Source organism: Carassius gibelio, chromosome B7 (genome assembly GCF_023724105.1).
Source record: "Carassius gibelio isolate Cgi1373 ecotype wild population from Czech Republic chromosome B7, carGib1.2-hapl.c, whole genome shotgun sequence".
Lineage (NCBI taxonomy): Eukaryota > Metazoa > Chordata > Actinopteri > Cypriniformes > Cyprinidae > Carassius > Carassius gibelio.
Window position 1 is genome coordinate 26,881,757 of NC_068402.1, and position 25,604 is coordinate 26,907,360.

The following is a 25,604-nucleotide window of genomic DNA, read 5'->3' on the forward strand; positions in this document are numbered from 1 at the left end:
GGAGAAAGCAGAAAATTCTTAGCACACAGTAGATGTTAATGTAAAGGGAGTACACATAGGCCTACTCTTTAATGTCCAGTAGAAATGTTGAAACTAACGAGTACGACAAATAAAAATGTGAACATCATCATCAGCTATATGAACAAGAGCTCTAGATGTAGGGGCGATATTTTTATGCTGTAAAAATTCCTATGAACAGGCACTGTATGTTTGACCACAGTCAGAGAAAACTCTTCATCAGAAAACTGCAAAACAACATGTAAACAGATCAGTCGACTATCTCTGGTAAAAATAAATAAATAAAATAAAATAGAATATATTTACAAGTCACACATTGACAATTTTTGTCTTATGTGCTCATTACAGCTAAAATCCTGTTTTGCCAAATGCCGTACACACTTTTGCATTTTTTAATTCAGTGATTTTTTAGTCAGTTTTGCTCCGTATGCAAAAGTTATGTTTGAATTTTTCTATAACCATTACAAAAGTGAGAACATCGTAGTTCTCAAATGTGTCTGTATTATAACAAAAGCCCATCTAACAAATCTGGCAGAAGTGGAGAAACAGATGTTTAGCACATACACACACTGTAGATGCTTGCGTACACCAGAGATGTTGCTTTATTTGAGTCAAAGAAGATGGCCATAGGAACGGATAACATTCTTTAATGTTGTTGTGTTTTGTCAAAATAATAAAAAAGTTTGGTCAAATGTTAAATACTTTTTCTTAAATGAATAGGATGTGCTCACCCTGCTCTCTTTCCCACGCGAGAGTTAGCATGAACTTACAGGAGTCTTCAAACAAAAACGGCCAAACAAACAAAATGTGAATAGTTTCATCTGCTATCTGAACAAGATGACTTAATCTAGTGGATTAATAAAAATACCATTTACAAATCAACATAATTTTTTTTTAACAATTGTATTCTGAATTTTATATGCATTGTTAACATTTGCTTTCTTGCTATACTCTCTTTCTTAGTGATTTGGTCACGTGAATACACAAAAGGTTATGGATAAAATTTATCTCTACACAGGAGTGTGGAAACTTTAACATGCTCAAACTTAAACGAGTGGGCATCTTTCAGTGGAAGCGTTTCATTTGTTTAGATTGTAATAGTTTTAAGTGTAAAACAGCTAGACTTAATTTTTTGTTGTGTCGATGCTTCATGTGATCACACTTTTTGGACAGACACAAAGTTGCACTAAAAGAAATATCTCGAAGAGAAAAACTGTAACTTAAGTTCTTAATTTTCATTTATTCCTATTATGATGACACCACACAGAGATCACCTAAAAACGTACAGTCCGACAAACAAATTGTGAACGGCCGTCCAAAATCTTGATATGGCTAAATCTTGAGGTGTAAGAAAAATGTCATTTAAAAAACATTGTGATTCTTAGATGTGAAACACCCTTGACATAATCTGCTGGCATGCAAAAATAGTCATAAATGTTTTAGCACAGCTATCTACACAAATAGTATGAAAACTGTATATTGTGTCACTTGCATAGAAAATTCATTACCAGTTTATCAGAGTCAAAAGGAAATGATGATAATTTTATAACATCCTTAGCTTGTACATTTCTTTCATTTTGAAAATCACAGCTGCTGATGCTAAATTTTTTTTTGTAAACCATTTAACATTACATGATGCCTACAAAATAGTCAAATAGTCAAAGTGTATGTTTTCTGTTCATTTACACCAAGTGTTATAGGCCGGGTAAATAATTAGAAAATAGTATTTCTGTCGAATGAGAAAAGTTCAGTCATGCATTTAAGATGTAGAAATGATGTTTTTGCCAAACACATCCAAAGAGTTTTCTACTCGTGCGAAAAAAGCACTTGTGTGCATAAATGATCTAAAGAAACAATGCTGGTCATCAGGTTATTTAAACATTTTTTAAGACAATAGACAGTGTGCCTTGCTTTAGTGACACACAATGTGTAATCTTTTAAACATGTTTAAAATGGTAGGTGTAATTATTTTACTGAGTTTAAGCTAAATGTATATTTGTTCATTTACAGTACACATACTACAGGTTAGATTATTAAATTAAAACATTTCTTACATAACACAAAGTAAAAACAACAAATACGAATTTGCTCATAAATAAAATTTAGTTTACTCAGATTTACTGTGTGTGTCTGTGTGTGTGTGTGTGTGTGTTTGTGTGGTTCAGGTATACCCCATGTTATGGGGAACAATGATGGCAATATCCAAAATCCTTGGGGATTGTTTTTGTCCCCGTGAGGAAACAAGTTTATAAAGCATACAGAATGAAGTGTTTTTGAAAATCTTAAAATGAAAGAAATTTTCTGTAAGGGGTAGGTTTAAGTGTAAGGTTGGTGTATGGTGATGCAAAATACAATTTGTACAGTCTAAAAAACATTACGTCTACGGGATGTCCCATAGAACATGGAAAACCAATGTGTGTGTGTGTGTGTGTGTGTGTGTGTGTGTGTGTGTTTAGAGTTGGTTTTAAAATTAGCGTGAGATTTCAACTCCTTTTACACATCACATATTATGGATAGTATTTTCTTAACATTAAGGAATGCCTGTTTGATTTTATTAATTCCAGATAACATTCAATTATTTATCTCTTCAGCGGCTTGGTTAGTTGATGATTTAGATAATTGTCTCTCTCACTCTTTGAAATTCTCACCTGGAAAGACACCAGACATCGTCCTCCTTTTCAAATGTGTTTGTAGACGGGGGGGCATGTGGCCTGTCGGTGCCTAGGTATCAGCACCATATAGATCAAACAAACATTGATCCTGTCAAGACGTCAAAACCCTCACTTTTGCACAGCCATTTTTTTTTCCCAGGAAGAACCCAAACACCTCCCCACTGTCTTTAGGTGTGAACAACAAGCCAGAAAGGAACTTCACAGAAACCCCCCACAGCTCTGGTTACAGATACAACCATCATAAGAAATCCCCCACTGCTCTGGTAACAGATACAACCATCATATATCCAGTAATAAACACAACACAAGTCAAATCTGAGATCTCTTTGATCTTTTGATTTACACACCTCTGCCATGTCAATCAAGGGTCACAGGACCCAGTGGCATGGCAACCGCTTTGACTGACAGGCCATATAGTCATAAATCAATCCAAACTGACCATGCACACTTCTGACTACCTGTCAATCTACACGGACTGTACGGCCATAAATCAGGCCATAAATCAGGGTCATAAATCATCAAGACTTGAGATAAAGTGTATGATAGGACTACTTCCAGGCATGACGAAGTGGATATCGTCCTCTTTTGGAAGGGCAAACAAAGTAGTTTCGCTTTCACAATGAAACACACAGTGTCTATACAACTTGGTGGCAGTGGCAACAACAATACTACAACGAGAATAAAAGGTACACCTTATTTCTTTGCATGAACATCTGGTCAGCATTATGCAAATCTTCCCACATAGTGATGGGAGACACCAACCGTTTAAAACGATTCAGTTCGATTTGGTGAACTGGTTCAAAAAGATCCAGTTACATCGAATGATTCGTTCGCGAACCGGATATCACAAACTGCTTTGTTTTGAACTCTCTCATAACAGACACGGAAGAGAAGACAATGCTGAATAAAGTTGTGGTTTTTGCTGTTTTTGGACCAAAATTTATTTTTGATGCTTCAAAAAATTCTAACTGACCCTCTGATGTCACATTACTTTGATGATGTTTTTCTTACCTTTCTGGACATGGACAGTATACCGTGCACACAGTTTCAGTGGAGGGACTGAGAGCTCTCGGACTAAATCTAAAATATCTTAAACTGTGTTCCGAAGATAAATTGAGGTCTCATGGGTTTGGAACGACATGAGGGTGAGTTATTAATTACATAATTTAGATTTTTCAATGAACTAACCCTTTAACTTTGATAAAGAAAATCTCTTTGGATTTGAGACTTCAGTCTTTGCAACTTTTCAGATCTTATTTACGCACAAGAGCTTGTAACACTCCAAAGTTGAAATCGCATTATATGACCCCTTTAAGACCACACACTTCACCAGGGGTGGCCAAATCTAATCAAACACACCTGGACAAGCTAATCAAGGTTAAGGGTTACTAGAAAGCAAGCAAGCAGATGAGGGTTTTTTTTTCAAATCGAGGTTTGACTGTGGCTCTCCAGGACTTAAGCTGGTCTCCCCTGCCTTTTACTTTTGTTCCTTATTTACCCCTAAAGGGTGCATACTAGTATCTTAATACTAAGATACACATTATTAACTAAAATGTACATACTAGTGAGATTTCTGTGGTTTCACATCCGTTTTGTGCTTGTGTATAATAAATATATTGCTTTAAGGACAGTCCTGCACATGCTGATTTACACTGCAGTCACATTTGATCTACGTTATATTGTGATGCACTGAAATTGCTTTTCTCTGCACTTGTGACAGAACAGCATGTTAATTAACTTAGCTTTAAAATAAATAGTGATTTCACTGTAATATTACTGTCACACACATGTAAGTGTGAGCAGACTGTGTTTGTGTGAGACAGCACTGAATGTCTGCTGGAGCTTGGTGTCTTTATGTCAAACAGCAGGAGGGCCGTCTGCACTCTCATCTTCTGCATATATCTTACATGCTTTTAGCTTCATGAATAAAACATTTGCTCTCACAATGCTGTTATTAATCACTTTATATCTGTCGGAACATAAGATGTTATGTCTATTCCTGAATCGCTGACAGGTTGGCATCTTAACTGAAGCATATTTTTATGTTTGGAAATCATTTATATTGGGCACTTATTGGCTGGGGATTCTAAGACTTCGATATCATAAGTTTCAAAGATTAATCATTGGAATAATCACCATTTGTTATTGGTTCTTAACAGCCCGGTGAGGTATTTGTCTGACTTAGAAAATCTGGACTGAATGAAATAGCAACAGGATGGTGCACCAAAACAGACAAAGCTGTCACTGTTAAGTTATTTTTTATATACTCCAAATTACGTTCTTTGCTGTAAAACAAAAAGAACATGTTTTGGAAAATATTCTGTTCTTTTTGATGATGTGAAATTTGGATGGGGACTAAAAGTTTGTCTTTGAAGTTGCCTAATTGGTTCACTGTGTAAGTATCATTTAATGACATCACTGTATTCTACAGTGATTCTACATCACAGATTCTAGGGTTGAACACTAACATAAATCAACAATAACATCACCAAAGTGTAATGTATTTATATAAGCTTCTTACTAATTGGTAACATGTAAACATTTGTTACGTGGGTAATTCCAATTGAGCAGAGATTACAAATAAATACATTTAAAATTTGTTGAAAAAAGTTATATTAACAGTATTGAATGTTTTAATAGTGGCCATACATTTATTTTATTAAAACATTTTGGCTGAGCCATCTTTTAAACTTTTTGGCAACTCTCACTCCAAACTCTCACTCCAAAAAGACAGAAATGAAAATAAGTAGCACACAATAACAAACTGGCTCCAAACTACAAGTTATGTCCAGAAATGTTCCTTATTGTCAGCATACTACAATTTCAAAGATCCTTTATACAGCACATAATGCATTTCAATTATTTGCACAAGATGTTATGCCTTAAGTGACAGTTAAAACTGAAGCATAATTACTTCAGAAAATAAAGTCAACTGATTTTCATCACATTGGTATTATTATACTTTGGAAGGAAAGATGAAAAAAAAAAAATATATATATAATATATAATATAAGTCAGTGCTGTTTTATTTGATGGCTGCATAAATGAATTTTGTGCACGTGTGTGTGTGCATGCGTCACTGTGCTTTCTGTTTCTCCCACTGCTCTGGTGTCAATGTTTTCTGCTCAAATGCATGGATCTCTTTCAGTTCCTCGGCAAGGCAATTATTCACCATCCTAAATAATAAACAAACAGAGATATTTATAAAAAACATTACATGAGGTCAGTAAGTCTATTGTTCCCAGCATGCCTGTTCCTCACAGCTTGCCTCCACAGCTCTATCCTCCCTAAAGACAATACACTTCCACATGACTTGGCCCTATAAAGAGACTCTGATCCTTCTGCCAAGTCCGCACATCTGCGTCCGTCTCTGAGGCGCTCTGAGCCAGCTGGGACTCTCTCAGCTGCAGATGACCTTTTTCACGGCATCATTGAGTCCATCAAACAACATTTTTATTCCCTACCATCTTCAGGTGTTTCATATTTGACATGAGACAGCATCACAATTTTTTTCTTAAAAGACAATATTCTATACTGATATGAAATGCAACCTGACAGTAAGAGCACTGAGCGATTAACATAAGAGCAACATTTACGTAAATATTATCAACAAATGTCTACATAAACTGATTTTACAAATACAACTACCAGAATTTTTTAATTCTACAGGTGGATCTCAAAAAAAAATTTAAATTGGGAAAAGGTCATTTTTTTTTATAACTTATTTCAAGTTAAACTTCCATATATTCTACATGCATTTCATGTAAAGTAATAAATTTCAAACGTTTTTAGTTTTAATTATTGATTGATTAGGGCTTTATAGCTAAACAAAAAAAAAACTATTCTACATTTTTGATATGCACCTGTAGTTATTTTTAAGATGGTTTCTTAAAGCAGAGTTTCAGTCAAAGAATAAATGTTTTTTTTTTTTCATAAATGTTAAACTTGATAAAGTGAAGTCTAAAAAGCACACTGAAAATTGGATTCAAACTAAACTTTTCGGATTTCGATTGAAACATGCAACAGTAACAGTACGGCATAAATCGATAAAAAATAAGATTCTGTACCAGGTCTGGTTCACTAATATGAGTAATATCGTGAGTATCATTTCCGACATATCATGTGTCTCTTTTTTTACACAAAGTCAGGTGCTCTTCCACTGAAGCACAAGATTCTGGATTATTTTTTAATTATGATCATTAGATTTTAACTTCATGCACCTTGACTGCTGCTGTCATTAAAGCGTTTGATGTTCAAACTGAAATTGTTATTCTTATAACTTCATATTTAAAATAAATATTAAGTATTAGAAAGGTGCAAAACATAAGTAGTTTCACACTTTTGTATTCCATCACAGAACATAAAAGGCATCGTGTGAAAAAGAAGCAGCTCACCTGTGTCTCTGCAACAATGGTTTCCCCTCAAACTGAGGAGACACTACAAGAACTTTAAAACTGGCTGCACATCTGTTAGGAGACGTGTCTTCTACATCCTGAAAGAAAAACAACGAATGGAGTATGCGTATTTTCACACATATAAAACGTATGATCTGTAACTCCTTTTGATCCTAGTTTCATCTGGCTGTGCGTGTTACATACCACGTGTATCGCACCAATCTCCGCAATCAGTTTTTCACGAATCAAATCTGGGGTTACTGACATATTTCCCGGAATGAAGTATAAGCTTTAGGGACGATAATGGTTATATAAACACTGAGATTAGTGATTTAAACATACAGCAGACAGCGTTGTTGTCTTCTGGTAATCTAGGAACTACCGGTATGCCTTAGAAAGGAGGAGCTAAAGTACTAAAACCACCCAATTGGATTTTGGAATATTAGAGGCCACGCCTCTAACAGACAGTAATGGCCAATCCCTTTATCGTACAGTTTACCGAACGCATGAAAACTGACCAATAAACACAAAGAATTTGGGGTCCTTGCTGTTATCGGTGTTCTCTTTCTTTTCACGCTCGAAAAAGAGAAATAATCTGATCGCAGATGAGCAAATCAAGTTAAATCAATATAGATGGGCATAACTGTATTTGTTAATAACATGGATTATGGCAAACTATTTTAACCTATTATTTTAATAGGCTTATTAATTGACTCCTGCATCGTATATTTGCTCAGGCCGTACCAGGGCATACCTAACGGGCTATTTTGAAACGAAAAAGGCACAATATCAAAACAAATTTTGCAACACCAAGAGGATTCGAGCATCACCCTAGGTATTCACACTCCATCCCAGTAGGTGGCGGAAATGCACCAAAAGCTGGTTTGCCAACCGCCAATAAACAATAACGAAGAAGAAGAGGATTCGATACAGTAGAACTAAGAAGTTACAGAACGGACGCTGTCCTTTTTTAGACTTTAATGGGATATCATATTTTATTTTTAATTACATAACTTTAGTTACATTTTATAATATAGCAATGACGCTTGAGATGAATGTCTTGAAAGGTGGTGTGTGATGCTGATGGATATTGCCAAAGATTGCAGTGATCTGAACAGATGATATATATGAGAAGTCAGAAATAACTGCACAGCTTCTAGCCCTCTCTCTGCAAAGGTTTTTGATCTAACGTTACTGCAGCAAACAGGATGGTGGTAGAGGTGGAGAGTTTCTATGGTGTTTATATGCTGTACTGTACTAACCCGAAGTTCAAGGGTCGAATATATATTGGCTTCACTGTGAACCCAGAGCGCCGGATAGGACAACACAACGCTGGACGACACCGAGGAGGAGCCAAGAAAACCAGCGGCAGGGGACCGTGGTGAGAAATCAGCTCAACACTTCATATGGTGGACATATTACCATCAGATCTCTGAACAGAAACTCATATGGTCTTTTGTGGTAAATGTTCTTCTTCTTCTTTTTTCTTCTCCTTTTAAGGGAGATGGTTCTTATCGTCCATGGCTTTCCATCTGATATTGCAGCTCTTCGGGTAAATACACTTTTCCGTTTGTGTTATATCTTGTCTTTCATTTCGCCTTTTTACGAGGTAAGTGATTAATAAGCGAGAGTGCAAAAAAAAATCTTTACCCAAATAATGTAACACTTCAAAAAAAAAAAAAAAAAAAATATATATATATATATATGTATATATATGTGTGTATAAATATGTATGAATGTGTGTATACATATGTAAACTTTCCCATGCATGTCACTCATATCCCAAACACAGAGAAAGCAGGTAGCCTAGGCTTTAGATATCAGGGCAGTTATTTTATTTATATTTTTTTAAATAAGCTTTCCATTGATTTATGGTTTGTTATTCAAATCTGGAATCTGAGGGTGCAAAAAAAAATAAAAAAATAAAAATAAAAGGTTATTAGCAATGCATCTTACAAAATTTACAAAATATATTTTGGGAACTTTATCTTTCCTTAATATCCTATTGATTTTAGGTATAAAAGAAAAATAAATAATTTCGACCCATATAGTGCATTTTTGACTTTTGCTACAAATATAACTACTAATGGTTATGTGGATAATAAAAATGACAAATCCAACAGTAAAACATCCAGACTTATTACAATAATTAAAATTGTGAGGTGGAAATATTCAGTTGGTCTTTGTTTTACTTGTCCTCTGTTTGTTTTTCATCCGTTAGTTTGAGTGGGCTTGGCAACATCCACACATTTCTCGTCGACTGTCCCATGTTACCCGGCGCAGCCGTAAAGAGTCCAGTTTGCAATTCCACTGGCGTGTGGTGACAAACATGCTGCGAGTGGCGCCGTGGAGGCGACTTCCCCTCACTGTACGCTGGCTGAAGCAGGAGTACCGAATGGACTTTGCTCCTGAACTGCAGCCTCCTCTACACATTCCTCTAACATTTGGCTGTGTTCGTGCTAAGACGAAACCCCAGCAGGAGTGCAAAGAACAAGATGAGGGACCGGTGGAGAGGTGTGTGTTATGTGGGGTGTTTGTTAAGGTAAGTTCCACTCTGCTTTCAGAGTAGTTTTGAGAAACCAGCTCAAGACATTGCAGAATTAACTGAGGCTCAGTAGTTTTGCTTTTTTATGATTTCAGGCTATGGACAGACTATCTTGTTTCCACTCTTCCTGTCAAATGGTTAGTCATCTGATTTGCCTAGCTAAACACTTTCTGAAAGCAGACCCTTCCCACATACTTCCTGTGGAGGGAAAGTGTCCAGGCTGTCATCAATCAGTGCTGTGGGGGAGTTTGATACGCCATAAAAATGGCTGTTATGGTGATTTGGAAGAAATTTCCTCATCCTTATCTCAGGTATATATTGATATGATTTTACCTATGTTGTATCATAAATAAATTCATTTAGATCTTAACATGTGTTTATACGAGATAGTTATTAGAGTATTTTTATATTTCACAAAGATGTTCTATATTATTTTATTGATTAACAAAATAACTGTTTTTATTCATTTAAACAGAGTCATTGGACGGATGAACTACAGTTGTGAAGAGTGTCATAAAGCTGTTTCTGTTTGAAGAAGTATCTGTTGAATAGGAGTGTCTGATCTGACAGACTGAGCGCTCATTAAGGCCAAAGCATCTTTATATTCTAAGAAATGTAGAATTACCAAAGATATACAGAATAAGATGAGAATTCAGACATTTTTAAATAAGAAAAAAAATATTTTAATTCCGCAGTAATACATGTTCGAACATTTTGTAAGCTCAGTCAAGACAAGAATAATTACTGGATAGTGTGTGTTTTTAAAACAACTGTGATGTGATTATTTTGTATTTGAAATCATGTGTGAAATATTTATTGAACAATAAATCAGTGTACTTTGTCTTGGTGGTTTTTGTGAAGCATTATTGTTGCCCTGTTCTTTGTTGGTGCAAGTTGTTTGTAATGTTGTCTTACTACTCACAAATGTTCTTTTTGCATGTTTAAACAGGATGGAAACAGATGGCCATTAGAAAGAATCTAGAAACCGTGAGGATGACTATTGCTGCAATGAATACTGTAAAAAAAAAAAAAAAACTTGGGGGACTTTATAGCCATTATAGAAGTTCTTAGTCATTTCTGTTCAGTGCCATGGGATGGACAGAAATGACACATAGACTATACTGGTTTTGCCCACTATTTAGATTATGGAAAAGAAAGTCAATGCAAATCATATGAATAAATGTGTTGGAATATTAGAAACATGTTGTTAAAATCTAAAATATTACGTTTAAATTCACAGTAATTCATAGATATATAACTGTCAATTTCGTCAATTTTCGTGTTATACAAACCGCTGTTATATAGATGTAGGTGGATATATATCTTTTTATAGTGCTCCTGGCTCTGAACTGCTCATCACTAAATCTTTCTTCACTGAGGATTTGGAGGGCCGTTAACCGTGATTACTGGCTGAAAGAGAGTAAAGACAGACAGACTTGTTGTCATATCCTCCTTTTATAGCATGAGCTACAGCTTAAAGTACAGTTTGCATGTGTTCTTACCACATTAGACACTGGAGAGCAGAACTGAATGGCCTTGCAGCAGTATGCAGCTATAGTGGCAGAAAGGGCAATGTGGACTGTCATCACAAGCTTTTGTATTCCCAGGTAATTTTCAAAGCCAGTCTGTGGGTAAAACATAAAAAAGACAGCAATATTTGACTTGCCATTTGTTCTCACCTTAACATGTTTTTATCTTTTAACATCTTTATCGAATGAGTAAGTGTGAATTAAGGGAAACAACTTTCAGATCTTCCACATTAGTCACTTAAAATCAAATCACCTTTATACACATGTATACAATATTGCACTTGCAATACAGCTTTACAGTGCTAAACAGAAAAATAATGATTCAGTGTTGCTAACAAAACAAAACAAAAAACAAAACAAAAAACGCAGTAAACAGTCATTATTCAGTTGATTGCCAGCCAATCGTGGTCTCCCCTACCTAAAATACCATATCAGAATTCGTACGGTAAACGTGTTTCTGACTTACGTTGAAACTTTTGCATGTTGTCATTTGAGGGGATTCTAGTTCTGATGCCCAACAGTTATTTACTGGAGGTAAAATACTTATTTGGATGAATATGGTTATCACAGAGGCCATACAGGCCACCACTTGCATTCCTAAACAAGCCTTTAGCTGAAACAAAAACACACACAAAATTACAGGCAATGTTCGGTGACACAATTTATATTTCTCCTTATTAAATTCTATTAGTTTTAAATGTACAAAAAAGGAAAAAATGGCTCATAACTAATACTGCACATGTGTTTTGCAAAAGGGTTAAGATCTGGAAACTTACAGTTGGGAGGTGAAGATTCTGTGCAGCTATTGCCAGACTTCCTGCAATAATGATCTATAAGAGGGGAAGATCAAGACATTATATGCAGTACCTTCAGAAATCATTTAGATTTCAGAGCCTCTATGTTTCTCACTTATTGGACACGTTATGATTTCAGAATGGATCTACTGACTGACTGATCTGCTGTATTTGATATGATTTAGAAACACACATGTCTCTATAATATGTGATTTTTTGCATTTTCAGTGGGTAGAATCACAAAGTGCAAAACAAAAAAACAGATATTCCAACATGGAATCCACATTTCAAAGCAGAATAACCGGGAGCACTGTTTTCCAGAGAAAAAAAGCATATGAGCTTGAATGTGTATTGTGCATTAATGTATTTTTATGATTTAGTATTGTCAGAAAATGTCATACATTACCTTAATGTTAATCAAACTACAAATCTCTGTACATTATTAATACTTTTAGACAGGCACTGTTTATCTCTTTGTTGTATTTGTTGTATTTATTTGTGCTGGTTTGGTGCTAAAAGTGTATTTAGTAATATTGCTTGATACATTTTTATTAAATGATTAAGCAGACTCTTTTATGCAAAGCGACTTACAAATGAGGACATTAGAAGCAACCAATGGCTGTGACTAGTGCTGGTGGGTTTTATGCACAGAAATAGAATAGTATATAGAATAGAATAGAGAGTGCTAATGTTAGCGATCAAGTTTTTCTCTATGTAATAAATGAAAAATAAACAGATAAAATAGAAATAGAGTGTTAGAGGTTTTATATTAGTTAGGCTAATAGTTTTTGCTGCGGAATTGAAATTGAGAATTGTGGAATCTAAAAAAATTACTGTAAAAAACCTATGGGGAAGTCGTGGCCTAATGGTTAGAGGGTTGGACTCCCAATCGAAGGGTTGTGGGTTCTAGTCTCGGGCCGGACGGAATTGTGGGTGGGGGGAGTGCATGTACAGTTCTCTCTCCACCTTCAATACCACGACTTAGGTGCCCTTGAGCAAGGCATCGAACCCCCAACTGCTCCCCGGGCGCCGCAGCATAAATGGCTGCCCACTGCTCCGGGTGTGTGCTCACAGTGTGTGTGTGTGTTCACTGCTCTGTGTGTGTGCATTTCGGATGGGTTAAATGCAGAGCACAAATTCTGAGTATGGGTCACCATACTTGGCTGAATGTCACTTCACTTCACTTCACTTCACTTCACTATTCATTAAAATACAATATTTCAGGGGTCAAATAAAAAATAAATAAAAAAATTAAGCTTTTTTTTTTTTGTGGGGGGCCATGAAGTGAAACAATTTGGCAGGCAAGTAAAAATGTGAACCACTCTGTTCTTTCAGTAGTTCTGTAGCAAAACTGTTGAAGAGTAATTAGCTGATGAAGTGGATTTACTTATTGTAGAGTGAATGAAAATGGTCATGAGCATTGTAATGTTCAAAGCAAATGTCTTAATAAATGTCAGTAAAATGGTCCATTCATGAATTTGTACGATCTTATGTTCACACTGTGGAAATACAAGTGGAACACAGAAGACAAGAAGTGCTGAAAAGAGGCAGAGCAACATAATATCTACAGCTGACCAACAGGCGATGGCTGCCAAGTGAAATGGCTTGCCTTAAAGTGACTGGGGTGCGCTATTATTAATATAGTTATTCAAATGACATGATCTGTTGATGTTCACATAACTTTTTTGATGCACATCAAAGAATGTATTTAATAAAAGTGTTCCCATCATAGTTTGTGCATGTTTTCTAGTCTGATAAAAAAATAAATAATAATAATTCTGACTCAATTGAGCACATTTTTATGTGCATTTTTAAAATGTATGCACATCTTAGAGTTTCCAGCTTGTAATATGAAATATGAAAATAGGTGGATGGAAACACAGCTAATGTCAAATAAACAAAACTATCTTATCATTAAATGTGAAGTGTAGGCCTACTTACGATCATCGAGGCAATGCCACCCACGACCATGACCACATCTGCATATTTGTCCATGCCATTCATATAGAACATCACAACCATAATTGTGAAAAAAACAGCAAACGCAATTTGTGTTACCTGTAATAAACAACAAAGCCCTTAAAATAATTAACCATGGTTTTGCTGAATTAACCACTCCTGTAGGGAAAAAAAGAATAAGAAGAAAAGCAACCATCACAGAATTTGCAATGGGTTTACTGGTTATAATGGGAATAGAATTAGTTTTATTGGGAACTGTAATGGTCCCTATGGGTCTGTACTGGTTATTTGTTGCCTTCAATTTGTACCTTGTTAAAAGCAATACATACTAATGGGTCATGTCTCAAAATACACCACAGGAAACCATTTTTAAATGATTTTAATGGTTGATGTTTTGTAATATTTGTGATGGTATATGTAGTGGAAACCATTAGAATTTCTGTGATGGTTTCTATTATTTTTTTCCCAGAAGGAACAGTTCTTTTAGCCTATGGCATTTGTGCACAAATGAACAGTTGTTTTTACTAAACCATGATATTTGTATTTTAAACCATTGTTATATAAAATATATACACTAACATTCAAAAGTTTGGAATCAGTAAGTTTATTTATTTTATTTTATTTTTAGTTATTTTATGCTTACTTAGGCATATATATGTCAGTAGTGCCACATGATCATTTAGAAATCATTTTATATGCTGATTTAATATCAGTGTCGGAAACATTTATGCAGCTTAATATTTTTTGAACCTCTGATACCTTTTTCAGGATTTTTTGATGAATAAAAGTTTAAAGAACAGAATTTATATTTAAAATACAAATCATATCTAACAATATAAGATTCTAACAATTTAGAGTTTAAAGTTTTTATTTATTTATAATAAAATATAAATTTCTTAAAAAAAGTGACCCCAAAGTTTTGAACAGTTGTAAATATGTAAAAAAAAAAAAAAAAAAAATATATATATATATATATATATATATATATATATATATATATATATATATATAAATATATATATATATATATATATATATATATATATATATATATATATATATATATATAATTTATTTCTAAGAATAAATGCTGTTCTTTTAAACTTTGTATTCATCAAAGATATTGAATAATGTAATACAGTAACACAGGTTCCAAAAAATATTAAGAAGCACAACTTTTTTCTAATAGCCTAAATCAACATATAAGAATGATTTCTGAAGGATCATGGGAAACTGAAGACTAGAGTAATGATGCTGAAAATTCATTTTTGCATCACAGAAAAAAATTACATTTTAAAATATAGTCACATAAAAAGAGCTGTTTTAGACTGTAATATTCCACAATATAATTTTTTTCCTTTAATATACTTTTAATCAAATAAATGAAACTTTGATGAACATATGAAAACCCATTAAAAATATTAAAAACCATACTGATCCCAAACTTCTGAACAGCAGTAATCAATTTCCAAAACAACAATGTTTTAGCTGTAGTGAATAGTGACCATTTTTACATCCAGTTTGTAAGCAAAACAAACAAAAAGTATGTCAGCATTTAAACTGTAAAGTGATATAGGTTCACGCACCCCTAGTATTTTGGGTTCACCCTCCAAGTATTTGAGTTTTTGATTGGGGTTTTTCTCAAAGCGAATTTGCAGTAACGTTACCTCTCCGGGATTCCGATCTTCTCCAGATTCGATCTGGGGTTCGTCTGTCGACGACAGTGTCATAACTAACCCAAATATAACACTTACATTAAAAAAATAAATAAATCGCTAAATTAAGCTGAAAAATGCCTCACACATATTCACTTCGATTCTACAAAGCAGTGGCTCATGTACATTCCTAACAAAATGAAGCGGGAAAATAACTACAGTATTATACACGCCACCTAGTATTATAAAAATAAACTCACCTTCCATTTTGCTGATCCCCTAATAAGGTTAATTTTTACGAAATACTTTGAATGTTTAGGAATCCTCCTTGTTTTCTCCACTCTTCTGTTTCGGAGTGATTTGGTCCCGCCCCGTTATGGAATCCAGTTCAACATCTGAAAACAGTTAGTCAGCTGACAGCAAACCCAGCTCTGAAGAAAAGACAGAAAAACATCAATAGAGCAGCACTGCTGGCCCTTTTGAAACGAGGCATTTTTAAAAATTCAGTATTAAATTAAACCAATATCCACAAACTATTATCGTCTCTCGGTTATAGTCTGAGACAGCATCTGTGTGCAGTCTGATGCCACTTAACATATTTTGTTCTCAGTCAAATGAGTTACAAGCATAGGCCTACTACAATTTAAATATCCAAGAAGATTAGGACTGTACACCATTGAAATCTCAGAGACAAATGACTTGAACATTACTACTTATACAGCATTTTTTTTTTTTTTACAGAAAAAGCTAACAAATAATCTATAAATTTTTTTTACTTGAAATATTTTGGGATGTTTTAAATGACATAAACAGCAGGCTGTTAAAACAATAGCTTACTTACTATGTGTGTGTGTGTGTTAACATCCGCAATAGTTTTTAACTGTTTGAAATTTATTAAAAAACACTGTTTTGAGAGGTAGTTTTTATTTTATTCCAAAGGGCATCACAAGGCATTCACACATACAGCCATTCACACAAACACCTTCAATAAATGTTCGAAACACAAATGTCAATTTATCTTCATCATATATAAATTATAAAAATAGAAACTTAGAATACAACATATCTGTACATTAATGAACATATGTCTTTATTCGGAATAAACAACAAAGAGCATGTAACACTAAATGATCAGTTATTTTCAATAATATTAACATAAAACCATGTGGACAAGTTAAACTACAGCAGATTTACTATTGTACATTGAGAGGGTTGAAGGTTTATTTGAAACTATCACATAACTATCACCTCAAAAGAAGATCAGGATTTTTAAACGAGGATTTTACGGGGTTGAATGTACCTGTTGTCATTATTTTATTGAGTGCTGATGAAGATTTAGAAGACAAGATATATTGTACACAATCCCGATTGTTACTGTCACTTTGACATTATGTTACAAATATATATATATATAAAAATACAAAATAAATAAATGGAGAATGTAAGTAGATCCAAGTTATTCTAATGGAATATGGCAGGAAATGGCATTTAAATGTGATCCAACATTTAGGCTGGCAGAGGGACTGTTTGACACTCGTCTCCCACCCAGACCATGCCCAACAAGTGGTGAAACGAGAGAATAAAAATCTTTACTCTCATTTTCTTTTATATTCACAAATATTTACATACTTCTGAAACAGACATCATTGTGGCTACATAAATAGAACACTCTTTGGAGTGCTTTACGTTAACCTGTTGCCCCTGATCATTGTATTACAAATCTGTAGCTCTGTATTCATGGCTACTTTGTATCATGCACTTTACTGGGGATAAATATACCTTCAAATGAGCCACATTCGTTGTCCTTAAAGGGAAACTCAAAACAATCAATTATTATGTATCAATCCTTCACTCTTCATTTCCGTTTTGATGATTTCCTTGTAGTTTCAATAGGCATTCATGCTAAACAATATAAAGCGACGTCCATCATCTTGGGGTCCTTTGTCTGTGCAGATTATTATGAAGAGAACATGCTACATCTGGTCCCTGTACGGATGACAGTGGTTTGACTGCTTCTCGTGACACCACAAAACACTGGCAGCCCCATTCCAGAGAAGAACAAGTCCCTTGCTCTGAATGTGACTGATTGACTTTGCAGTGGTCAAGTAAAGTCCCATTTTCACTATCTACTATCAGTTCAGACGACTGACATACAGGAGAAGACTGCTAAATAGTTAATAATTTTCTCTCTTCACTCAGACTGGGGTACTATAGTCCCGGATCGAATCATGTCCATAAGGCCCATTGGCACACTCTTTGGTGGTCCATGTCAACAGGGGCTTTCGCACCGCGTATTTCTAGGAACTAGTCTGCAAGGTGGTCTCTTGAGAACCAGGTTCTTGCTCTGGCTGTTTTCCTGCTTGCATTCACACCAGCTGGAACTTTGAAGCAGCGGACAGCGGCATCTTTATTCAATACATTTACAAACATCAAGAACCGGTGAATGGAGAATGCCATGATTGGAGCTGTTTTTGTTTTGTTTTTTGATAATGGAGATGGACTGTAAATGCACAATTTACATGACTGAAAGAGCAAAAAGTTGGACTAAGAGACGAAATTTCCTATGACAACTTGCAGTGTTACATATTGAGGCTGAGATAAGAACAAAACAACAGACAACAGGTAAATGCTGTTATTGCTGTTTTCCATGTTCATGGATTAAGTATTTTTACATGGCTTTTTAATGTAGCCGATAAGCATACACTAACGTCAATGGTAGTAGAACTGTTTTAGACCCTATTCTGAAGTAGGAGCTAACTGAGCTCCTAGAACTAAAACCGTTCCTAGTTTCTGTGGTGCAAACACGCCAAAAAGCGGGTACATCTGCCAATAGTTCTAGGAGCTATGAAAGGTGTCTCCAGTGCGAAAGCCCCTATTCATTCTTTTACATCAAGGGGTCCAGGGAGCCAGCTCATACTATATGCTCTGAGGGCCGCTTTATGTTCCTTTCTCTTGCAGGGCGCCACAATCCAGCCCTACCATAGGCCACAGTACCTTCATTAGCAGTACGCAAACTGCTTTACATGTAAGGCAAAAATCACATTTCAGGTCTCTTTATCATTCATTCATTATTTGCTGCTGTGAAGCATCAATCACAGAGGGGTTTCTTGCTTGAAAGCCCTTTTTGGTGACAAATCAAATTATTTTATTTCAGTAATCAGCCCAGAATTAGCAGATTCTTCCTGGCTTTGTGCTGCTCTGGGTTGCGGAGGGGTCATATGCCTCTGAAAGACCTTTTTGGACTTTGAATTTTCAAAGAGGAAACAGACCGAGCAACTAAGATCTACACACACACAGATGCACAGACTGTGTATTTCCATGTGGGTGCGCATGGCTTTGAGGATGGTACACAAAAGTGCCTATTCGTCTAAAAAAATACATGCAGAAACAGTAGGATAGACACAGATCTACACAGCATGTTATGTACACAGGGATGAATGGACTGGACAGTGACTTAAAGGAGTAGTAGAGGAGCCTCCAACAAATGCAGTTTATTGGTTTGTGTGTTTCTTTGTGCGACTGCGCATGTCAATCGTTTATTTGGAATGTGTATCAGTTTTTTTGATTGTCTGCTTTCCTCTTCTCCTCCAGCCCTCCATCTGTGTTTGCGAGCCTTTCACAGAGTGTAGTCGCAAAAATCACGTTTGTGCTGGTGTTTAGATAGAGCTTTCTTCACACTTTGCCAGAGGTGCTCCTCTTGGACAAGGAATCTTAGAAAACTCCTCCTCCATCTTACATAGGGCCTCCCCCAATCCCTCCTCATCCCCATCTGATCCCGCCCTTTCTGTACCATCCAGCTCCTCCGCTAGGTTCACAGCTGATTCCTGCAGTTTCAGTCCACTGGAGTTAGAATAAATATGCCTGCTGTTGTTCCCAGCCGGGTGCATATTGTGTCCATGACCATTCAGTGTCCCGTTCCTTTTCTCGGTTAATGGAACCGCCTCTGATATGAAACTGGCGCTGCTTGGAGACTGTGGTGTGTCTGTAGAAGGAAGCAAGTCCCGCCCCTTTTCCAACGTGGATGATGAGTTCCCGCCCCCTCTCATGCCACCTTGCCGTTTGTAAATTAGAAACAACAGGATGACACCCAATACAAAACCTACAACGAAAAAAATGATGTGTGAAGCCAGGAAGTGTCGGCCACCTGCAATGGCCACGTTCCCCTCCATGCTGGGGTTGTCAAGGGTCAGCTGGTACTCAGCTCTGCGGCAGGGTGGCTGATCTCTGCCTGCTTCATCACATAGACACACATAGGTGCCTAGGCTCTTCTCTGTGACCTGCACCTCCAGGTCATTGTTGTGGCGGCGGGTGTGACTATGTAAAGGATGGTCCCAGTGGCAGGGACGAGGAGACAGTTGCACACAAGAAAGCATGACACGCAGACCCTTTACGACACGCATTTCGATTACAGGCGGGGAGCAAAGACCTACAGTTACAGAGAAACAAATAGATTACAATTCATAGGTCACAATTATTTTTCATGTCTTTCCCGACACTATATGGCTGCATTTATTGAATTAAAAATGCAATGAAACATTAAAATTGTGAAATTGTATTATGATTTAAAATATATGTTTTCTATTGTAATAAATTGTAAAATTATGACAGCTTATATATATATATATATATATATATATATATATATATATATATATATATATATATATATATATATATATATATATATATATTTTTATTTTTTATTTTTTTCATCTATTCAAAGCCCTAAACAAAGCAAAATATTATAAAGTATTATCTGGAAAATATCTACTTTGCATTAAGTTAATTGCAAATTATTGTCTACCCAACATTACAATATAAGAGACTTTAATTAAAAATGTATATGTACTTATTACAATGAATATCTAGTAGCAGCAAAGATGGCAATAGTGTGCATGATAACATCTGCATAAATATACAACACAAACTTAAAAAAAAATTAATAATATTATGAGTAATTTCTGATTTTAAACCTTTCAGTCTGCTCACATAATGCAATTGTAAGTATATTTACTATCAAGTTATTTCCAGTTCATTTCTAAACACAGAGATGAAATGAGTGTCTGTGGTGATCGACAGCATGCCACTGGTATGCAATATAGATATTAGGCACCACGGTCAGACTTACCTTCTTCTTTGTCGCATTGCCTGACCAAATCATCTGCTTCTACCAGTTCACCAGGCCTGAAAGATAAATGTAACTATGTGACGACAATGAACAAAGGAAGACTCAATCTGTGTTTTGATATGCTTTTGTGTATATTAGTGTTTGTGTGTGACTTACTTCAAAGCACAATTTCCCTCTTTATGCCTCCATACGCAGCCAAGACTTCGGGCACGTGCACACACCTCGCAGGTAGAGTACAGAGAACATCCCACTATGGGTAACTTCACCAGAGAGAGAGGAGTGCCCACCAGAGCCTCATCCTATACATCAGAGAGACAGAGAGGGTCAGTTTATCCATTCACTGGTCCCTAAGTATTAGTAACATGATTTAGGAAGGAGGCCAAATGTATGAATTCAGATTTAACTCATTGTATTGTTTTATATCACTAATTATAATAATAATTAAATAGACCACATTAAGTCATTACTTTGTATAGCAATATGTTATTCACTGGCTCCTGTGCAGAAAACAGAGGGACTTCTTCAATAAGAGTTGCATTCGGACCAACTACAGCGACTTTGTGCAGCTCTCCATGATCTATCAACACATGCACATGTATATAAAACATACATGATGACCAAATGATTATTACATTATTATTTTTTAATTTTCTGTTTAATATCTCTTACCTGTTCCAAGGTGCAAAACAGTAGTCATGTGTTGCTTCAGGCCACTGGAGGCCATTGTTAAGGTAACGGCAAGTTTAGTGTATGTGATGCCATTTCTTATCATCAGGGGTGCTGCCACCACACTGTTCTCCATAAGCGGGTGATCACGCACGAATGTCAGCACTTTATCAGGTAGCTTCAGGGAGGACTCAAAGCCTTGCTCCATCAGAGCACTATTTAAACACTGAGAGTTATGAAAGAACAAAGGATCAATACAGATAATTAGTGAAACATGATGTTAACAACTCTTAAGTTTATTAGTTGGTTTCCTAGTAAACACATACTAATACTACTGTATATATTTAGATTGGTTAAATGTTTGTTTGTTTTACAATCCAGTTACTTGGTTGAGCACGTTGGGTCATTTGGTGGGTTATTTTTTCAGTGTAAAGTAGTTTTTGACTAGTGCCCCGAATTAAATGCGGGGGATAAGTGGTCATCTGATGTACTCAAATCCAACAATTACAATCTCATTGGTGACGTGAGTGCCAATGACTTAAATAGTATTGCTCTGTTAGTGTCTGTATGTACTGTGAATAAAAAAAAAACATGAACTACATCTATTGTATAATATTAATTATATGGTACGGTATGGTGTTGAGTGGTCAGCTGTATACCTGTCCTGGTCTGGGTGTTGGTATAGGCTCTGGGTTTATCCAGGTCTCACAGGTCTTTTTCAATTCTTTAAAGGGTCCATTCATCACCTTGGTGATCTCCTCCAGACTGTACACACACACGGCTGACAGCTCCCCTCTTTCCCTACACATTACATATCAACACAACAGGACAAAAACACAAAACAATGATCATGGAGGAATAAAACGCAAAGAAATTATTCTAAAGAAATGAATCCAGCACAGAAGGTCAAATCAGGTCAAAGAGGAAACAGAACAAAGTACCACTGTGAGGTGAATATGCCATAGAAGTGTGTGCTGCTGGGGTCTCCAGGCTGGTGCTGTACAGTGAACACATCAGTCAGAACGTTAAATCGCTGTCCACTTGCTCGATCTTCACACACCAGCTGGGCCTTCAGAAATGTCGTCCACCTCCTCTGCAAAGTCTTCATACCACCCACATCAGACTAGATAAAAGGAGAGAGAAACCAAAATAGCTCAGATATGATAGGAAATAACTGACAGATGGCAAAGAATAGAAGAACTTTGTGACTGAAGAAATCGGAACTAAACTGAAACAGCTGACAGCAGAACTACTGTACAACATCCCTCTGAGACTTCTACCAATCCAAACCATAAAAAACTAGAGAGACTACACACACAAAAAAAAGGACCAGCTCTAGTTCCTACCTTGCAGACTCTGGCCACTCGGGGCACTTTGACCTTGGCGTAAAGGTCATATTCTTTAGCTACTTCAGTGAAGAAAAAGTAAATTTTGTCATCTTCACCAGTAGGATTGTTCTTCTTATCCTCTTGGATGAAGGCAGAACTGACAAACTCTGGATCTGAGTTCAGAAACAGGCAGAAGTCATGAAGAGTGTGGTTATAAGCAATCTAGGTGTAAATTGTCTGGATGAATGGATGGATGAGTGTCTTACCACTAAGCCAATTGATTGATTGTTCAGTGCGGATGCGTTCCTGCTCGATGCCTGTTGCCCTGGATATGTCATACATTGTGCCTAGGAAGTTACTTGTGGCAGCAGTGTAAAGGATCCCTCCTGAAAGAGAGAGAGAAATAAAAAATAATTTTTAATTTTTTTACCTTTTAAGTCATTTATTTGTTTTCAATGTGTTTTTTGTTAAAGCATTTTAAGAAGCAAATGTCCCCACAAGTATGGCACCCTGAAATATCCTACACTTTGGAGGCCAGCCAATGGCCCGTAAGAAGTAAACATCTTAGGGTTATGTATGAGAAGTGGACAAGATGCTACATTATGGTGTTGATGCTATGGGAAAGATTATACCAATCTTAATTGGCTACAACAATCATATTATGTCACTGGCAATAAGTATTAGCTTCCCCGAAGGAAGACTGTAGTGAATCAGGCTATAGCCATGTTTACAATACAGATGCATACCAAGTAACTAAGAGCTTTGCTGCTTAGAGGCACAAAAAAATTCTGAAGCTAAATGCCCAATACGTACAGGGGCATACCTTAGCATTTAGGCTATGATTAGCTTTCCTCATGTGCAAAAGCAATATATATCTTCAACATGGCATTATTTAGGCTATGTCCACATTAAGCCAGAGCTTTACCTATTCGATCTATTTTTCCCCCCTCATCTCAAGAAATTTCTGCGTCCACACGAAACCACAAAACCAACACAAAACGATGTAGTATACATGCCAGACCAGTATGTGGTGCTGTAATTCTGCCACAGAAATACACTAAAAACTGAGAAGAAAACTTGGAATATGCAAATAAACCTTGCGTGCAGTATACAAATGAACATGGAACAATACATTTATTAATCTGTGTTAATGTTAGTTAATAATAAGACAATCGTTCAGTGTTTGTTCATGTTTTTGTTGTTGTTACGTGACGTAGCCGTATCTGACTAGGGTCGAGACGTGGGCTGATGACGTCATCGTTTCAGAAAATATATGGATTCGCTGTCCACACGAAAACGCAAGGGTGGCATTTTCAAATAAATCTACTCTGGGACCCAGTTTCTAAAAATATCGGTTTCACTCTCCCAAAATGCTGGATCTGTGTGGACAAACACCTATATGATACAAAATGTATGTGTATACAGCTAAACACGTCTCTGTGTGGATGGGGCCTTAGGTAAGCATGTGTTTCATACCTGCCATGACTGCTGTGTAATGCTGGCTGGGCTCAAAGGGACATTTCCCCTTCCCTGTCTCCATCTTCATGCTACCATCTTCAGTTTTCTCCAGAGAGAATGAAGAGATGTTCTAAATGAGGCAGAGAATGCAGATAAATATAATTTCTGTCTGTCTGTAAATATAAAGAAATGAACATAAATTAGACGAAGAAGAAAATATAATAGAGAGAGAGGAATACACGCTTACAGTCATACCACTGGAGGCAAACAGTAAATTAGTCTAAAGCTAACAGGTTTACTGAAATACTATACATAGTATAGCTGTCTTACTTTACACATTTCTTTTTAATCGTCCTACTTATTGTATAACAAGTCTTGAGTTGGTGTAGTTGTGGAAACACACAGACTTACAATAAATGCACACTGGGGATCAAAGGCAAAGGTCCCACAGGCATATATACGTGCATCATCCAGAAACTCCAGCAGGCGGACATAGTTCCTGCAATCGTCCTGTGAGGGGCAGCAAAGTAAAGCAAGACACACTGTAAGACTAATAAAATACACTAGTTTGTTTGGGAGAAATTTTCATTTAAAATATATTCAAATGTATAACACCTGACTTATATGAATGTGTCACTTTCAAAACATTGCCGCGAAGAAGAAGGGAGAGAGATTTTCTACAGTGAGACCTCCCCTTTGGATCCTTCAAAGGGCACAGTTAATTGGTAATGACTGACATTTCACAATATAAGGCAAACAAGAGGTTTTCATTCACAAATGCATCCTATCTCATATACCAGGCTCTAATCTTGATTAAAACCAGCTGACTTTACTTGAAAAGTTTCAGTTTCAGGACTAGACAGACCATTAAGTACATCAATAAAGATTAATGAGAGCCCAGCCCGTATTGATTCAGAGTTTTCCATGTGTTTTAATCGGATGTGAATGTGTGAGAGGGAAAAGTGTTTGTTCAAATGACCCGTCGCGAGTCTCCAGGGTCAATTAGCTCACTCCTTCAGATCTTTTTTTGCTTCCTCTCCTCCTTCTATCACGACATACCTTTTGTTTGCCTAATCACACCCTTTCTGACCCTCCCCCATTAGGGCCTCAGCCCACTTGTCAATCACCCACAGACTCCACCCCCCATCAATGAAGCAATGAATACTAACCACAAATAAGTGAGCTCATTATCTCTCACACACACACTCACCGCATGTGCCACTCTCAATTCAGAGAAGGACAGAGAGAATGACATGCACACAATACTAAATGTAAATATGCACTCAGTGTATATTTTTTTATATATTAAAAAGGTTTAAACATTAAGAAATACATTTTAGTTTAGAAAAACAGCATTACTCATCTTGGCAATCCCCCTGTTATTGGACACTTTTACTCACAGAATAAATTAACCATTGCTTTCTGTGAATAGTGTATTTCTACAGTGGTATCTGTAAC

At 36.2% G+C, this 25,604-nt stretch overlaps 4 protein-coding genes across 9 annotated transcripts in view; 1 reads left to right on the forward strand and 3 right to left on the reverse strand.

Moving 5' to 3' along the window:
• Window positions 1-5,472: 5,472 nt before the first annotated feature.
• On the reverse strand, window positions 5,473-7,480 carry zgc:112271 (uncharacterized protein LOC553698 homolog). The gene is made up of 3 exons (XM_052560961.1): window positions 7,289-7,480; window positions 7,085-7,182; window positions 5,473-5,866 (listed from the first exon to the last, which is right to left on the reverse strand). Exons 1-3 carry the CDS (start codon window positions 7,349-7,351, stop codon window positions 5,767-5,769), a joined length of 261 nt encoding a protein of 86 aa, XP_052416921.1. The 5' UTR covers window positions 7,352-7,480; the 3' UTR covers window positions 5,473-5,766.
• Window positions 7,481-7,981: 501 nt separating this feature from the next.
• slx1b (SLX1 homolog B, structure-specific endonuclease subunit) lies at window positions 7,982-10,470 on the forward strand. Its single transcript, XM_052560953.1, has 5 exons — window positions 7,982-8,465; window positions 8,585-8,636; window positions 9,306-9,626; window positions 9,725-9,940; window positions 10,105-10,470. The coding sequence occupies exons 1-5, from the start codon at window positions 8,293-8,295 to the stop codon at window positions 10,132-10,134; spliced, it is 792 nt and encodes a 263-aa protein (XP_052416913.1). The 5' UTR covers window positions 7,982-8,292; the 3' UTR covers window positions 10,135-10,470.
• LOC127961722 (membrane-spanning 4-domains subfamily A member 4D) lies at window positions 10,289-15,973 on the reverse strand. 5 transcript variants are annotated; one of them, XM_052560956.1, is made up of 7 exons: window positions 15,827-15,958; window positions 15,579-15,643; window positions 13,894-14,010; window positions 11,935-11,988; window positions 11,625-11,771; window positions 11,132-11,254; window positions 10,289-11,039 (listed from the first exon to the last, which is right to left on the reverse strand). In XM_052560956.1, the coding sequence occupies exons 1-7, from the start codon at window positions 15,831-15,833 to the stop codon at window positions 11,001-11,003; spliced, it is 552 nt and encodes a 183-aa protein (XP_052416916.1). In that variant the 5' UTR covers window positions 15,834-15,958; the 3' UTR covers window positions 10,289-11,000. The 5 variants fall into 5 exon arrangements, with proteins under 5 accessions (XP_052416916.1, XP_052416914.1, XP_052416917.1 ...); XM_052560954.1 differs by having other exon boundaries at window positions 15,498-15,643; window positions 15,827-15,955; XM_052560957.1 differs by having other exon boundaries at window positions 15,579-15,622; window positions 15,827-15,954.
• A 662-nt stretch (window positions 15,974-16,635) lies between these two features.
• Window positions 16,636-25,604, reverse strand: part of sema4f (sema domain, immunoglobulin domain (Ig), transmembrane domain (TM) and short cytoplasmic domain, (semaphorin) 4F) — a 60,002-nt gene continuing 51,033 nt past the window's right edge. For both annotated transcript variants that reach the window (XM_052560945.1, XM_052560944.1), the window contains exons 4-14: window positions 24,558-24,656; window positions 24,165-24,276; window positions 22,955-23,074; window positions 22,707-22,861; window positions 22,302-22,483; window positions 22,020-22,161; window positions 21,364-21,586; window positions 21,162-21,271; window positions 20,851-20,993; window positions 20,695-20,750; window positions 16,636-19,992 (exon numbers count right to left, since the gene is read on the reverse strand). In XM_052560945.1, the coding sequence (XP_052416905.1) occupies window positions 19,223-19,992; window positions 20,695-20,750; window positions 20,851-20,993; window positions 21,162-21,271; window positions 21,364-21,586; window positions 22,020-22,161; window positions 22,302-22,483; window positions 22,707-22,861; window positions 22,955-23,074; window positions 24,165-24,276; window positions 24,558-24,656 (2,112 nt within the window). In that variant the 3' untranslated portion in view covers window positions 16,636-19,222. The remainder of the gene's footprint in view (window positions 19,993-20,694; window positions 20,751-20,850; window positions 20,994-21,161; window positions 21,272-21,363; window positions 21,587-22,019; window positions 22,162-22,301; window positions 22,484-22,706; window positions 22,862-22,954; window positions 23,075-24,164; window positions 24,277-24,557; window positions 24,657-25,604) is intronic.